The sequence below is a fragment of the Egretta garzetta genome, unplaced genomic scaffold, assembly GCF_000687185.1.
Source record: "Egretta garzetta isolate BGI_Z169 unplaced genomic scaffold, ASM68718v1 scaffold252, whole genome shotgun sequence".
NCBI classification, from domain to species: Eukaryota; Metazoa; Chordata; class Aves; order Pelecaniformes; family Ardeidae; genus Egretta; species Egretta garzetta.
In genome coordinates this window covers 329,913-347,176 of record NW_009259028.1, presented here as the reverse complement: position 1 = coordinate 347,176, position 17,264 = coordinate 329,913, and the positions used below count along the sequence as shown (strand labels likewise).

Genomic DNA, 17,264 nt, shown 5'->3' with positions numbered 1-17,264 from the left:
CTGCTGTGCTTACCGTGTCTAACATCTCCCGTGTATGTGCAGCTGACACACAAAACCGAGCTCTGGATTCTGTGATAGGAGTAGCTGGAAAACCAACCACAACCACACCGATATTTTTTTCTAACATGCGTCTTGCAAAAGCCCTAAGGAGAGAAGAAGAAGAAGAAAAAAAAAAAAGTAAATTATCTCCAATACACTGACCACAGAGAGAAAACATTCAAGTATAATAAAACAATGGGTAAAATCCCATCTTCAGTTGAAGTGGATGGTAATAGTCCCACTGACTTCAGTAAGAGCCAGAATTTTACCAGTAGGACTGAGATTCTTTGCTGCTTAACAGCTCATGAAGCCAAGTGGGTGTCAAATACTAGAAGTGTGATGGCAGAGAGAGCACTGTAGGATAGACATGATTCATTTATGTCAATGAAAGGCTTTAAGTGCAAATCAAAATGTGTGGGCATTCACAGTCCCTAAGCACAGAAGTTGTTGGGCTTCTGGAATGTATGAGAGCTGGGTTCCTACACATCAACAGGAATAAACCAATCTGTGTGATCATTTCTTTGCTCTCATAAATACTCTGGCAGCTTAGGAATCTTTTGTGTGGTATGTACTAGACCTAGAGCAACTTTCAAATACTCCCTACAGCTCAACCTTACATTATGCTACCTCTGACTTATGGTCTGCATGTCCAAGTCAGTGCACAAGTGCTGCTTGATAGGTACTGAATGGTATAACATGCAAAGTCTGTTCAAAGATCAGATGCCAAAGAGCATCCATCTAAAACATGCATCCAAGGCAATGTATCTCTTTTAATGATTACAAATTAAAAAAAAAAAAATCTCAAAATTCAAAATATTAGCAAAAGTACTATTCCAGAGCAAGTTAAAAAAAGGGTAAGAGAAATTTTAAAACTTCTGAATACAGGAACAGCTCAAAATTAAGTCTAGGGCCAAATTTAAATAGAACATAACTAAATGATGAATTCACCTAACAGCGTATGTTTCTCTTGTGAAGCATTTACCACACATAACTACATTTTTCACAGTGTATACCAAATAACCTGTGAACTTGAATAGAGTTTGTTTTGCAAACAGGTTTTTTTCAGTACTTACCCTATCTTACCAGGCATATAAAGGAGTAAGGGGACAACAGGAGAATCATCATTGCCATAAATGATGAAGCCCATTTCATGCAGTCTTCGTCTGAAGTATCTTGTGTTTTTCCCCAGCTGGCGCACTCTTTGGAGCCCTGAAATGAGCCAGTCAGGAGAACAGTCAGTGCAAAGACCATAACTGGAGTCTAGTAACAGGCAAGAAACAGGGCTGATATCTTGATATTATCACCTCAATATCATCATCTGACAACAGACTTTAGTCGTTCAAGACGTTCAGACACAAGTTTTTTTCTCTGCATTGTCTCTGGCCTCATTCAATCACACTGATGTGTCCCCCAGCAAAACTGGCAGCAGAGTTGAAAACAATTATTTTTAATGAAGAAAAAAGAACAAAAAACAGCAGAGAAAAAATGTGCTTGGAAAGTCATCTCAGCCTTTTCTTTTGCAGTGTCACTAAGGAGGTGGTTTCTGACAAGTGTGGTTGCTTCCCCACCCATTGCATACAAAAGGGAAGAGCCACACTCAACATTACTGTAGGTAGAAGATGTAGTATGTCCTTTCCCCACTCCGCCTGCATTATATTTCATCAGCGAGCTGATCTATGTGCTGCTCTTCCAATGCTGTAAGGTGCTGACAGGGATGGTGCCACCTACTCCATACCCACATGCTGCTCTTTCCCACCGCCTCCTCAGTACCAGCTCTAGGTTCACACAGCTGCATGATAAATCAAGCCAGGTCCATCATCTACCTGACCTTGCCAGAAAGAAAACTGCCAAACCAATGTCAAACGGATGGATTATCTGAACCTAATTGCTATGCAGCCGCTTGTGCCTGCTCAGCAGAGGTGGTGGGAATCATAGAATTGTTTAGGTTGGAAAAAGACCTTTAAGATCATCAAGTCCAATCGTTAACCTAGCACTGCCAGATCCACCACTAAACCATGTCCCTAAGCACCACACCTACCCATCTTTTAAATACCTCCAGGGATGCAGACTTGACCACTTCCCTGGGCAGCCCGTTCCAATGCTTAACCACCCTTTCGGTGAAGAAATTTTTCCTAATATCCAATCTAAACCTCCCCTGGCACAACTTGAGGCCATTTCCTCTTCTCCTATTGCTTATTACTTGGGAGAAGAGACCGACACCCACCTCACTACACCCTCCTTTCATTTCAGGCAGTTGTAGAGGGCAATAAGGTCTCCCCTCAGTCTCCTCTTCTACAGACTAAACAACCTCAGTTCCCTCAGCCGCTCCTCATCAGACTTGTGCTCCAGACCCCTCACCAGCTTTGTTGCTCTCCTCTGGACAGGTTCCAGCAACTCAACGTCTTTCTTCTAGTGAGGGGCCCAAAACTGAACACAGTATCCAAGGTGCGGCCTCACCAGTGCCGAGTACAGGGGCATGATCACTTCCCTGGTCCTGCTGGTCACGCTATTTCTGATACAAGCCAGGATGCTTTTGGCCCTCTTGGCCACCTGGGCACACTGCTGGCTCATATTCAGCTGGTTGTCAACCAGTACCCCCAGGTCTTTTTCCATTGGGCAGCTTTCCAGCCACTCTTCCCCAAACCTGTAGCACTGCATGGGGTTGTTGTGATTCAAGTGACCCAACACTGAGCCTTGTTAAACCTCATTCAGCTGGCTTTAGCCCATCGATCCAGTCTGTCCAGATCCTTCTGGAGAGCCTTCCTACCCTCCAGTGGATCAACTCTCCTGCCCAATTTACTGTCGTCTGCAAATTTACTGAGGGTGCACTCAATCCCCTGGTCCAGATGGCTGATAAAGATGTTAAACAGAACTGGCCCCAACACTGAGCCCTGGGGAACACCACTTGCAACCAACCACCAACAGGACTTACGAGCTCTAATGCTCGCCACAACTGGTGGCCAGTTTTTTATCCAGCGAAGAGTATGTGCGAATGAATATGTGGTAAGACAGAGATTTAGCGGGACACATTTTAGCTACACTTTTAACTGTTATTTTCCTGCCGTTCATCAGACCATACTTTCAATATCACTTACATTATGTCACCAGACGTGAACACTGAAGTCTCTGGTACAACTAATTTCCTCTTCTTCCCTTTGTGTTTAAGGTGCCTTTGCACAGATGTTGCTCTTTCATTTTACTTTCCTTTTCATTTTCTTCATTCTTCATTAACTACTTTCTTCTGTCACCCTTCTCTGACCGGATGCCTGTTTCCTAATTTCCCACCTTCCTCCTGGTAACCACAGTGGTCAGTTAAGCATTTGTAGCTGCTACATACCACCTTTGGGAGATTTGTCCTCAGACCACATTCTCCCCCACCACCTGCTGTGGCTAAGGTGGGGATCACCACACCTACACAAACCTCTTTTCCATTAATTATTTCTGAGTATGCGTAGGTTTGAACAAGATCTACTGCTTCATCTGTTCTGTATCTTCCCAAGTCAAGGTTCTGTCTATGTTCTGGCTGGGAAATTTATAGGGAAACTGGGACTTCACAGTGATCAGTGTTTTGCTGAACAAATTAAAAGATCTCATAAAACCAGTGCATTTGTAACTTTATGCACAAAACTGCCCACGCAGACAACCTGTTAGTTACAGTTTCAGTCATTCAGTTTAAAGCATTCAGTGGAAGAGATCTGCTGGGTTAGAAAAGGCCACAAAATAGTTTAACCATCTCTCTAATGCTGCTAAAACAAAAACAGCTGTGCCAGAGCAAGGAAAACAAATGAAACACAAAAGCATCCTACTACAAAGCTTTCCAGTCACTAATAAAAACAATAGTCTGTGGTATTTCCAAAAATATTTTTGGTGTAGTAGATCTCAAAGAACCAGGAGGAAATATTGAGGAGGAGGAGGAGAAATGGGGGCAGGGGAGATGGCAAGGAAAGGGAGTTAGAGAAGAACCGCAGAATAATGCGTCTGAAGTCTAAAGAGAGACTTTTTTCCTTGTTAGAATTTGTAAAGATGTTATTAGCACCTCCTGAAGGCCCAAATTACAAGGAGGAGGGTGGGGGAGTAACCTGAACTGGGGGCTCAAAACCACCACTGCTTCTTGCTATCTTAGCAGCCCCTGAGCTAGTTTCCAAACTCTCAGTCTACAGCATTTGAAACTACTAACTTTTCAATTAGGGAAAGTTTTCATAAATGCAGATGTTCTTGGCGACTGCAGTTTAAGACTTGCTGCCTTCTCCTTTCTATTCAGCTGTTTACCACAAAGCTGGAAACAAAGTGTCAGCCATGCAAGATTCCAGGCTGTTCAGTATTTATCAAACCATATGCGCATGGCCCAGAGTTGATCAGTTTGTCTCTACTTATTTTAAGTAGCGGAAATTTAGACTCCAAAGCATGAGGGGGAATCCAGCAAAGGAAATATTAGAGCTGAACGAGGAGTTTCAGGCAAGCCCCCCCAAAAGTCGAACACCTCTTCCTTTTCCAATCTTCCCTTGCTAAATCTATACCCTCAACCAGTTTGTGATGGGACAGATGCCCTTTCCAGACTCCCTATGGAATCATTTCAAGCGAGCCAGTGCTGATGCAAAAGCACCACTTTAATGCTTTAGCAACATCCCAGAATAGTAATTTAATTTGCAGGGATGCATTAAAGAGCCAAATAAAAGATCAGAGCACTCACATATATCTGGAGGGAAAAAAAGCACATTAGGAGACGGTTGCTGCACACACTGTATTTGTGGGTGGGTGGCTGGGAGGAACCTATTTCTATACCAAGTGTCAACACTTTCCTTTCTCATGTTAAGTTTTGTGGTCAAAGACCACATACACACATCATACACACAGCCATCTTATATGCTGTCCTGATAAGAGCCATAAAAAACTTAAAGTCTGTAACTGTATTTTAACGCTCTTTTTCATTCCTTTATGGGACCCTCCAACATCAGATAAGGAGGCAGATCTGAACAAAATGTTTATTTTGGTCTCATTGGCCCCATTTTTCCCCAACACTGCAGATTAAATCAGTGTAAGAGTGATGAATTTAGTTTAGAAGCAGATCTTAGTCCAGATTCACTGTGGTATGTTTGACCAAAGACACCGCATTTAAAAACTATTTTCTTTGATTCTTGAGGCTGCGATATTGCATCCTTTATTATTTATTGAGTGAAAATTTGCAGAGTTGGACCCTCGAGCTAAAATGATATAGCTGCATCTGTTTAAGAATTCACTTGTATGGCACTAATTAGAGGATCAGCTCCTTAGACAGTAAATATATTTGTTCAAAAATTCTTAGTTTGCAAAATTCTCGAGGATTTACAGTCTATGCAAATAGCTTATAGCACAACATGCAGGATATCCAGATAGTGGTATGCTATAAAACAAGTGAACCACAACACAGCATGCATATTTTTTGAGAAAACAGGCTGGACAGAGAAAAGTGACCCCTAGCTAATTAAAACTAAGCCCACTAATGCTCCACAGAGTTTTCAGCTACAGTTGAGCATGACCTTATTAAGACCTCTACATCTTTTCGTTAGCTGAATTAAGAAGGGACGGAAAGAGAGAAAACTAAACGATAAAGGATCCTTAAATTTCACAAGTTATCTTCACGCAGCTTGGAACATACAGTGATACACAGGCCAGCTTACTGGGATTTTGTTGAAAAGCAGAATTAATTACCTGGATGGTACAACAAAAACAGATTTACTGCATCTGCAATCCACCTACTGCTGGCAAATTTAGAGTTTACATTTGTTGCACCGCTTTAAAAATATATAGTTTACTGCGAACTTCTAAGATGTTGGCAATTCTGGGAAAAATGCTGATTGTATTTTTTTTTTTACATGCATTATTGTGTATTGCCAGTTTTAGCTTATTAATTTCTGCAGGCTTTTAGAAGGCTTTCTAGCTCAAAATTAATGTTTTAATTAAAGGAAAAATACAAAGAGAAGGCAAAAGAGAAAGAAATGATAAAGGATAGTGGCTTGCCCATAATTTCTTTGAAGCAACAAGCTTTTTAAGAGAGACACTCAGAGTAACAGACTTGGTAAACGCTTTGTCACATGCCAGTCTGTGGCTTCAGACCTGCTTTCAGTGAGGAGGCTGCTCTGAAGTCTGACAGCAGGAAAGCATCCTGATTACAGGGCTGAGGGCCTGATCTCAGACGGGTGTTACCTGGCACAGCTCCACGCGCTTCAGTAGAGCTGTTCTGATTATGCCAGTTGAGGACCTTATCCTGGCAGTCCAAGAGGTAGTAAAACTATCAGCTCTCTGAAACAAAAGTTTGTTTTCCTCTTCCAGAGTTGTCTGCTTTTCGCTCCCGCAGGATTTTAATAAGCAGAAAAGCTGGCTGCATTCAATTCCTGCACAAACATTCTACCTTTGAACTCTTCCTGTAGGCTTCTACCCTTGGAAATTCTGACTCAGTATATTGAAAACAGGAATAAGCAACCTGTAGCCTTTCATATCAAGATCTCAGGTGTATTTTAATTGAAGGAGAGCTATTCCTGAACCCGTTCCAGGAAAGATAATCCCATGCCGTCCTTTTTTTTGGCATGCAGTGGACTCTTTGAGACACAAATCCACCTGCTTTAATTTTCTCCAGCTGTTGTTTCATAGGGTCTTTCTAGATAATTAGTTACACAGTCAGACTTTTACATACCGGTGTCAGCGTGCCTCTTCAATCTGTGTTCCTTGGATGGACAACTCTACTCCCTGCCCTCCTCTACTAACAACCAGATAGTAAAAAGCAAACTTTCATAGGCTGAAAAAAAATTTGGAAAACAATAGCTCTTCCCCACTAAACTGTTGCAGATGGGCAGATTTTCTTTTTTTCCTCTGGTTCCATTATAAGAGTAACACACATGTACCTCCATGTGCATTAAATCACAAATAGAATTCTATAAAACTGGGGTGCCTAAAGGAAATATGTTCTCAGATAAAAAAAATCTTTATCAAAAAATAACTTTGCTATGAATTGGGGAGAAGTGAAAACATTTTCTTCTACAAACTAATGCCAACTAGAAACCTCATAATTTCAACTTAATTCAGCTGCTAAATAAGCCCTTAAAGACTTATTCAGTCAGTCCAATTTTAACTGCGAACTGCTGCAAAACACTTTCCAGAGCAGATCAAGGGAAGAAAAAGTGGCAATTTCAGCTGAAGCAGAAAAGAGAGAAATTGTACAAATTCTGTCATTTTTACCTTATTTCTTGAATGAGTCAGCTATGCCTACCCAGCACCTTATCTATATTCAGATATATAATGTAAGCATTCAGTGTCCTGCACAAAAGCGGGGACAGAGCAGCCAGCCTTGGCTGAGCCTTATTTACTCCCAGCACAGGTGATTAATCACAAAGCACGTCAGTCCCCCTGCTGACAGCCAGCCAGTGCACAACGCGCTCCATCTGTATCACATTAGGTGTTTCTGAAACGCCAGTGATCTAAATACCATTAGAAAAAGCACTTCTCTCCTTTGTGCTCCTCAGGCTGATAACAGCACTGGATTCCTTGGGCAGCAGCAAGCGCCATCTGGAACAGAGGAGGGACCCTCATGCTCTATCCCAGCAGCAAAGACACCCTTAAAAGGTGACTGTGTCGTGGAGCTGAGTGTTGCTGTCCCTGGGGAAAGTGTAGCTTGCTTTGCTGGGGGCTACAAGTCACATCCAGGCCTGATCACATCCCTCCTCTGCCTGCAGTTAATACTTATGTGTGAATACAGGGGACACCTACCCATGGGTAGGGGCTGCTAGAGGACTACAGCATTGGTTTAACTTTGAATATGGAAAAAGTGACTTCAGATGAGGTAGGAGATTTGGTCAATCCTCAGAGCTCTTGCAAATCACTGCAAACACTATTACTCCAAAACCCCTGTTTGTTCGGAGCAACTGACCCTCCATGGATTCATTTGGCTTCCTTTAGAAGGTGGGCTGCACGGCAGGTGGCTCCACTGGAACAGCGTGTCTCACTCACTTTGAGTAAAGATGGCAGAATTTAGCTCTGTTTCATCACCCACTGCTGGGAGAACATCTGTGATGTTCAGCTCAGACAAATAATAATCATGACAGCAAATCATATCATCATTAGCATCTTCACCGTCACAGTCACTGGGAGTTCTAGTCACAGAGCCAATGCTGTGCAAACAGGGAATAAATTTGCTTAAGCACTTTAAATGCAAGCACATACTTACTGGGAATAGTAACTTAAAATTAAGCTGGGGTTCAAGCATTCTGCTTGATGAGGACCCGAAAGAAGCAATCATCTCAGAATGGAGCAGCAAGATGAGAATTTGAGAGGGAACAGTAAAAAGCCATACCTGAGTGTGACTAATTCTGTAAGCTGTTTTGAGCAGGTTCAAGGGGTCCGCCGCTAAGTAGCTTGCAGTATTAAAGCTTACAGCTATGGTTTCATGATCAGTTCAGTCTGGCACAGGTTTATTTTGCTGCAAAAGGGATCGTTCCTCTTGGCTCCAGCTGCTCAAGCCCTGGCACTGGGATACATGTAGCTGCATGGTAGATTGGCTCAGGCAACCAGTTTGGCTGTAGGCTAACCATTTGCGGGAGGGTCAGTTATTTTTCAGCTAGATCAGTTCTCTGCTTCAGTTCATTGTGTGACTGCACAAACACTAATGCTGGCATGAGGAAAAGGGGCAGGAGTAAGGGGATAGGCAGGGTGTGAAAGGCAAAAAGGAGGGCGAGACTGCCCTTCCTGGCACCAGTGCTGGTTTATGCCAGGCTGTAATGATACACAGCTAAGGTTTTTGAATTTACAGAGGACCCTGACAGGCAAAGCTAATGGTTTCAAAAGATTGCTGAGCACAGATAGCAGTGGAAAACATTGAAACCTGAGCATTTTAAGAAGTTCATCCTCCAGTTATACAAAAATCTAAGGCAGACGGAAATGTTTTCAAAAGGAACCTTTTAAAAACAGATCTTTTTAATGCCAAGCGGAAACAGAAAGCAGCATTCTGCAGCTTCTCGCAATGCAAGAACTCAGAGTCTGCTAAAAACAAAAAAGAAAACTAGTAGTTGCAAAAAGATAAACCAATCAGCACAAACGAGAAAGTAAATCAACATTTTAAAGAACCATTTTCTATCTAAATGACCTCAGGAAGTATCTTTTAACATAAAAAGGACAGTAGAATTCTGAGGATAGGGTTTTAAATTTTTCAGCATCCCATAAAAACACATGAAAAATACCTATTGCTGTTGGTGAATTATTGTTTGCCATGCATTAAACAGAAAAATTATGCCTTTGCAAATGCTGCAATTTTCTTTTTACACCACTATGATTTATTATTAGTCATCAAGAAAATTGCTTTAGGTTTTCTAGCAGTCTTAACTCTGTCTGCCTAGTGTTTCTATTTTTTACCTACCAAATTCAAGTGTAAAAATATGCTTTTGGTATTCTCAGGCAGAAGGGGGGGGGCGGGGGGAAGGTCCAAGGTCACAGCTGGAGGGGCTGGGTTGCATGCAAATAAGTGTACTTGAAAATTTGCACAGGGTCCAAACACTCTGAGCCAACTACAGTCTCATCATGGGGATAAACCACTAAGGCAGCTGTTGAGTTTCCTGAGGTATCTCCGGTGGTGTAATGAGAAGCCACAAGGAGAACATAGAAAGAATATTTATATTAGGAATTATAAAGAGTAAATGCCATGGGAACTTCTGCTTCCCATATCTCCTAATAAATGAGGAGAGACACATTTGAGATGAAAAGGCCACAAAGGCTTAAGAGGGATAATTTATTTTTTTTTTAATAGACTATATGAACTGAACTGTGGAACTTGCTGCCTTATGACATTACTAAAGGAAATACAGATGCCAGAAGTTCATACGCTTTTGAACAACTCTATTATAGGAACTATGGTAGTATCTGTGACATTATGTTACCAGGAATAAATGTGTCTTGTTCTACAAGTTGTCGATTTTCAGAGAGTCCTGTAAAACACGGCACTGAAAAACACCAGGACTTGTACTCTACTAAAAATATGATTTTACATGAAAATGGAAATACATTTGCAATTTTTGTTGTCATTCTCTGGCTCTTTTGATACAAGTCACTCAAGAAAAAAAGGACTTGGCCATAGTGACTCCAACCTCTGCCTCTTCCCCAGGCAGGAACAACTATATATATCAGTTTTGAGGGAACTACTATCTTCTCCTAGTTCAGCATTTTTTGTGCTTCATTTTCTCAAGTCACAGCAGGAAACATGGCAAAACAAGGAAACTGTAATAGCTGGCTGTAGGCTCTGCAGTATCCTCCCAGTCACGTTATCATGACATTAATGTTTCACAACTATTACAGATATTGATATGGGACATACCCGTACATTCATAGATGGTTTCTGTGGGAGATACCATTTCTTCTCTGTATCTTTTTACTGATGTCAGCACAAGGCTTTTAAAATGGGAAATCCCCCATCCAAATTGGAGTCCACTGCTGCAAAGGAAGGTAAGCACATATCTTGCTAGCACACTTCCGCAGTGGTTTGCTGACCAGAGAAGAACAAGGAGTGTCTGAGGTACCAGTGCTGTTTTGGAGGGTTGTGTGTTTGCTATAGTTTCTTGCAGACACATTTGTCCCTTTTCCTCTCCCTCCCCACACCAGGCCCTTTTTGTTCACAGCCTCTCTAGCTCGTCTTTTCAGCACCTCATTTTGGTCCTAGTCTCCATCCTTATCATGCACTTGTTATCTAGTCACTTGCTTGTCAGAGTTTCTTCGCTCTTTAATCTTCCTGGCTCACCTCCCTAAGTGCCTGACAGTGCAGGAGGGACATAGGTGCTCAGGGGCTCGGTCCTCTGCCCAGGCTCCAGGTGGGGGATGCTCTGTTCAGGCTCCCCAGCTGAGGGATGCTCCTTCACTCAGTGAATCTTGAGATTTGTCAATGTTCATTTCAAGTAGAGGTTTTTTTAGAGACTTGTAACATTACAAGACTCAGATGGTATATCACAGACATGGCAAAAATTATAAACTTATCACAATCTAAATCTTCATCCCAAAGCCTGGAGAAACTGAAGATCTTCAGGGGAAAAAGGATTTTTAAAAAATTCCCCCCCCCCCCTTTTTTTTACCTAGATTATCAACCTCCCACATGTATATCTAGCATTCTGAGGAAGAACTGAATCTTTCTTGTTGATATGAAAAATTGTAACCTGAAACAGACACCTGCTGTGGATAATTTCCAGCTAAACAGTTTAGGTTTCAGTGCTAACCCGTTGCTTCCTTGTAATTAAGCTGTACCTCCTGTGTCCATACACGCCTATTCGTATCCTGCAGTTATGCATCCAGTGTACTGATCCTGTCCTGGAAACGCATACCCTGATTCTTTTTCCAAACAACCATATTCTTACTAATTGATGGTAAAGGAAAAAAATATGGGGGAATAATCATTTGGATATACAGCAGGATAAACATAAGCAGTATCACTGCATTTCTGGCCTCTGGCATTACCCACTACATAATTCCACCGATGCTACTCTTTTGGATCAGCTGCTTAACAAACAACTAGCAAAAAATTGAAGGGAGTGTAAAAAAAAGATATCTGTGAAAATATAGAAGGTAGCTTTGAAGTGCTAAAAAATATAGAGTAAAGAGTTTTCAGAGCAGCCATTTAAATGTCCAAATCAGTCTTCTTTCTCTTAGTTTTCTAGTAATCTACCTAGGAGTTAGTCATGAAGTTCAGATGTAAGAACAAGCTAGGGTAACACAATTGTCATCCCATTATTTCATACTCTTTTAAAGAAGCACCCTCTCATTAACATGGAACTTTTTAGCAAACTCCAATTTAATTCTTTTCCAAAAGATTCCCAATATTTTGTGCAAGGCTCCCTCCCCTACAGAAATGCCCCCTGGAGGACAAGCCATCAGTGGATATCTCCTTACAAAGGATTCCCCAAATCATCCTGTGGTAAGGGAATGCCATTTCAAATAAATTGCAAAATAAACTCCTTTTATTGATTCAACAGGCTTCCAGAGAGCCAAGGGTCCATACCACCCTGGGGCAACTCTGGTTCACTTGAAACTTCTCTGCCAGGTGTCACTGCTACGTGGCTCATGCTCTCACAAGGACAGCTCACATTCAGGATTCACCATTTTCTATGACAGCAGAGAAAAAGAACTCAGCCAAGGCCGCTGTTGCCCTTGGAAACAAAAATATCTAAGAAGAGGCAGTGCTTTCTCCCTAATGTTCTCATGTTCTCCCCTGCTTTCTAAGCCACCACCTTCCTCTCTCTGATGCCAAAGCAGCATTGTAGTGTGGTCCAGCATAACATTTTTTCCTGTGTTTTGAGTTGTGGGGTTTTTTTTTTGTAGTCACAAGACAGCTTAATGAAAGGAGGCCCACATGAAAGAAAAACCAATAGAATAAAATAATGAGTCTGGCTCAGAAGGACAAGAAACATTTTTACACATCATAGCCAGTTTGCCAGCCTTTGTGCAATACTTTAAGTTGTGATATATGATTTATTCATTTGGTTTTGTATTCATTTGCATTTCATATTATAAGACAAATTTTAAAAACCTGACAGAAAACTGATTTATTTCATAAAGGATTTTCAGAAGACTTAATAAGCACTTATTTGGTGCAGAAATAAAACCATTGTGTCATTAAACAACACTGCTTCTGGGAGAGAGAATGCTGCAAACTCCTAAGACACTCAGACACGCACATCTTAAAAGACTGTCTTGAACCAAGTCCTATTAGCCTGCGCTGAACTGCATGCAGAATCACGCTAGCTGAAGATCATTTTTAAGAGGCTTTGAAGGTTTGGAAAGGCTCTGCATGTTTAATACGTTACATGCGGCATCTACGAGAGCCTTAAGGATGTAACTCTTGGGAAGGCTCAGTGTCAGACCGCCCTCTGATGGCAAGCATCCCTATCGCTGGTGCAGGGAGCAGGACCGGCTGCACGCATACTCCCCAAGGTAGAAGAAACCTGTCAGAGCTGGTCTCTTATATTGAACAGGGTGTAGGCACCAGCCTACGCAACCTTGACCTTTCAAATTTCAAGCTGGAAACAGTTGTTAGACCTCTCTGCCAAAACAACAAAAGCATCATTTCCTCATCGTCCACACATTGCGCTGGAGTTTTGCTGCACTTTATTACTGCAGTCAGCAGAATTTGGCTCTGAGACTGGATTCTCCTTCCCTCCTTTGTACACTGGGGTCTTGTAAATTCTGGCCTCATTGAAGGGCTGTGATAAACCTCTTAATAGCCTCATGTCTATCATGGTTTGAAACTGCCCTCTAGGGCACTGCAACAGAATAGAACAGAGCAGTATCTTACCTGCTCTCATATACCTTTTCCTTTGCATTCCCACCTTACCCCAGTCATATCTATCAGGGGGAACTAATACAGAATTACTCTATTAATCCTACACAAGGTAAGAGAAAATAACAGCACAGTGCTGCTGGACCAGTATAAAAGAGACTGCAATTCAGAGCAGAATCTGTATCTTCAACTGCTTGTTACACAATGACATGATTACTATACAAATTCAAAACCTACCAGCTTTTCTCTGAGTTGGGATTTAAGTCCTACAATGTTGAATACATATCAGTATCACTTTGAAATAGTAGCAGATTGATATATCACACAGTTGTTTTGTTGCTTGCTGCACGGAAAGCATGTTACACAGGATTAGATGGTAGCTGCAACTGCAACTTCAGGAGAGGAATATGACTGATTTTTTATAAAGACATCAAGCAGTCAATTCTTTTGGGATAAAATGTTCTTCAAAACTAGCTTCAGGATACCATAATTAATGCCTGAGTGAGGTAGGAATTATTATAATCATCTTCTCATAGTGCTATTTAACATACAATACCTGTTTGAAATTCTGCACTGTGCTTGAGTTGCTTGCCACTTTGAAGGTTCACACTTATAAAGAACCTAAACTGACAGCATCTATCCCATAAGTGAAATCACATCCTTATGAACCCTTCCTACAAAGTCAGGCAATCTACTCAAAGGGAAATTCATGTACTTCTATTTGTTGCTGCAAAGCAGAGTGAGCTGGCAATTATAGAGCCAGAATTCCAGAATATTTCCATCCCTGCTGCATATGGATGAGTATGGAAAAAAAAATGGACTTGGTAGTTGTCCTGGTTTTAGCTGGGATGGAGTTAATTTTCTTTCTAGTAGCTGGCATAGGGCTGTGTTTTGGATTTAGCATGAGAAGAACGTTGATAACACCCTGAAGTTTTAACTGTTGCTAAGTAGTGCTTAGACTAGTTGAGGACTTTTCAGCTTCCCATGGTTTGCCAGGTGCACAAGAAGCTGGGAGGGGATGCAACCAGGACAGCTGACCCCAACTGACGAAAGGGATATTCCATACCATATGACATCATGCTCAGCATATAAAGCTGGGGGAAGAAGAAGGAAGGGGAGGACGGATGTTGGGAGTGATGGCATTGCATTACCATACTACTTTACTGCTGGATGAAATTTTGTGTGTGCCTGTACACAGTAGATGCTCTGGTAGTAATTGAAACAAGTGACGTTAAGGAAGGTGGCTTACCTTGTGTTGTCCCGTCTAGTCCCATGAGACATTTCATTGCCCTGATGATTTGCTCTGCTACGGCTGGACACATAGATGTGGCGTACACAGCGCTGTGAGAATGAGTTCGTAAAAAGTCCACAAGGTCCTTACACAAGCAAAACAAAGCATGAATGAGCTTTGAGCTGGCCAAACAGTAGATCTCCCTCTTAACTACTGCAGGAGTGGGAACATGCAAAAGGAAGAGGACGTTTCAGCAGTTATTGGTTTGCTGTCTTGGCTGCTACTGTTAATACATGACCTGAAGAAACATCAGGCAGGTGCAAATACTTTACCAGGTAAGTGGGGCAATTATAGTTGAAACACAAGGCTGGAATAGAATTAATGTTTACTTCTGTGCTAAGACTTATTATGAAGGAGCCAAAATCATTTAAAGACCAATGAACAGCTGCACTTAAAATACTGCTCAGTTCCTGTCTGGAAATGAAGCAAAGCCTACACAGCATCAGTATAGTTCCTCTGTCACAAGACCTAACCCAGGAAAAGCAACCTTACTGGGTTTTGACTATTAGCATATAAACTTCTTTCAACTGAAACTTTCCATCAGTGTGGCAGGGGCAGTCATATTAGAGTTGATAGAGTTGCTTTGGCGTTTCCTTGTATAACTAAGAGACAATCTGTGCTCCTAGAAAAGGCACTGATGGTGATGTAGGCATGCCTAAAGCACCAGTAACTCTCCTGAATCCAGGGACACTGTAGCAATTCAACACTTGATTAAGACCATTATTGTTATGACAGCTTATACCTCCTAATGCAAACTATCAGAGTAACAGTTACCACACTAAAAGTGGAATGCACGTTAGTGAGAAAGGGATGAAACCGGCTTGAAAACTGCCTTCGATAAAAAATATCACCAGAAAAAAAAAAACACCAGAGGAACACAAATTATTGCAAAAACAGCTGTATGAGTCTATGTGGTAACTCCAGTGCTAAGGATAAAGATCTACCTAACCTTATACCAGTTATGCATTGCTGTATTGCAACTGTAATCCTCAGGGCTTCATGAAATAGCTGAGAAGGTTTCTGTGCTCTAGCTGTTACAGAGGAAACAGTACCACCATGAGTTTTTGGCTGCAGAAATGCATGGAAGTGTGTTGGGTGAGCAGCTGCCACCAAGGCCCGGAAGCTGGAGCAAAGCTTAGTGACACACACAGGCATGAAAAGAGTGACTCACTTTCATGTAAGAAAACTTCCAAGGATTAAGTGTTGAATTAATTTAGTCTGCTTTTCACAGGTCTAGGCTTCTTATAATTTCTAGCTACATCAGCCACATTGTCTTTGGTTAAGAGTTAAACCTTCAGATACAAATTCAGGAAGCAAAAGAAACAAAGAAAACTTATTCTTGATGTTATTGTGATAACCTGTTTTGAGATCTCCAGGGGCAAATCCAAAAAAGATAGTAAGAAATATACACTTCATAGTTTCTTATAGCCCTTTTATTCTACTCAAGTACTGCCCTTACTAATGTTATCCTGATAACAACCATATGGGCTGTGTAAACAGCTTTCCTATTCATTCAGCAAACTACTTAAGAAATACATTCAGCAGCGTATGAAAAAGGTAAATAATCAGCAACCACTTGATACCTCTGTCAAGAAACAAAACCAATGACATATTACAATAGTGCTGCTTACACTTTCACTTCTACACTCCCAATTAAAGCAAGCTCAGCTCTACTTTTTGTTGGCATCTGTTGTTGGCAAGAGGTTGCTTTGTTAATGTACACAGAGCAACTGAGAACACGGATTTTAGTATTGCAAAAGGCCCTCAGTGTAACACTTTCTCCATCCTCCTAAAAAATGCAACTATGACAATCCACAACTCTTTAGGAATTTTGTTATCAGTGGATAAAACTGTGGCTTTAATCTCTCAATATTGCCCCCCACACTATTTACAAATGTGAAACAAAGTAACGAGCAATTTGTGTGCAAATTAATGTAGTGGAGTATATTTAGCCAACCACAATGCCTCTAAACATTTCCAAGACAAACAACAATCCGTCAGGGTGGCACAGAAATACCCAGCCCAAGCAAATTACATAATATGAACATGAGACAAAAATAAGAAAGTCTGACTGTTTGATGTGCATTTGGTATCCAGACAAACATGGTACTAACTTTAGAATAGTGCTCCTGCAGAGCAGTCTATGCGAAAAGATAATGAAATACATCATACATAATAAGAAGGTACTTCCCTTCCCCTGATGTTAAAATGTTTGTGTTGTCCTCTTACCTTTTTGCCAGCTATGTATCCTCCAGCTGCGCCAAAGCTCTTTGTGAACGTTCCCATTAATACATCAACATCATCAGGACTCATACCGAAGTATTCCACAACTCCTCGGCCTGTTGCGCCCACTGCACCAATGCTGTGAGCTTCGTCCAAGTAGAGGTAGGCTTTGTATTTCTTCTTCAAGGAAACTATCTCTGGCAGGCGCACGATGGATCCTTCCATGCTGCAGATGGAGAGAATCATGGATGAACAACAAACCCTGTGCTCTCTTTCTCTTTAAGATACTGCCAGAAAATATATGCATTAATTGCCTTGCTCCATGAAAAAAAATTGTCTGGAACCTCAATTTGTATTTACAGTTCAAAGAAAAAATGTAACGCTTTCCCATCTGCAGGTCAAACAACAGTCAAACAGTTTTAGAATTCAAAC

General features: G+C 41.4%; 1 protein-coding gene across 1 annotated transcript in view; it reads right to left on the bottom strand.

Annotated features, from left to right (window-relative positions):
* SPTLC3 (serine palmitoyltransferase long chain base subunit 3) overlaps positions 1 to 17,264 on the bottom strand; it is a 53,754-nt gene that overhangs the window by 2,476 nt on the left and 34,014 nt on the right. The window contains exons 7-10 of the mRNA XM_009634661.2: positions 16,839 to 17,058; positions 14,568 to 14,694; positions 1,113 to 1,248; positions 14 to 143 (exon numbers count right to left, since the gene is read on the bottom strand). Of these exons, the coding sequence (XP_009632956.1) occupies positions 14 to 143; positions 1,113 to 1,248; positions 14,568 to 14,694; positions 16,839 to 17,058 (613 nt within the window). The remainder of the gene's footprint in view (positions 1 to 13; positions 144 to 1,112; positions 1,249 to 14,567; positions 14,695 to 16,838; positions 17,059 to 17,264) is intronic.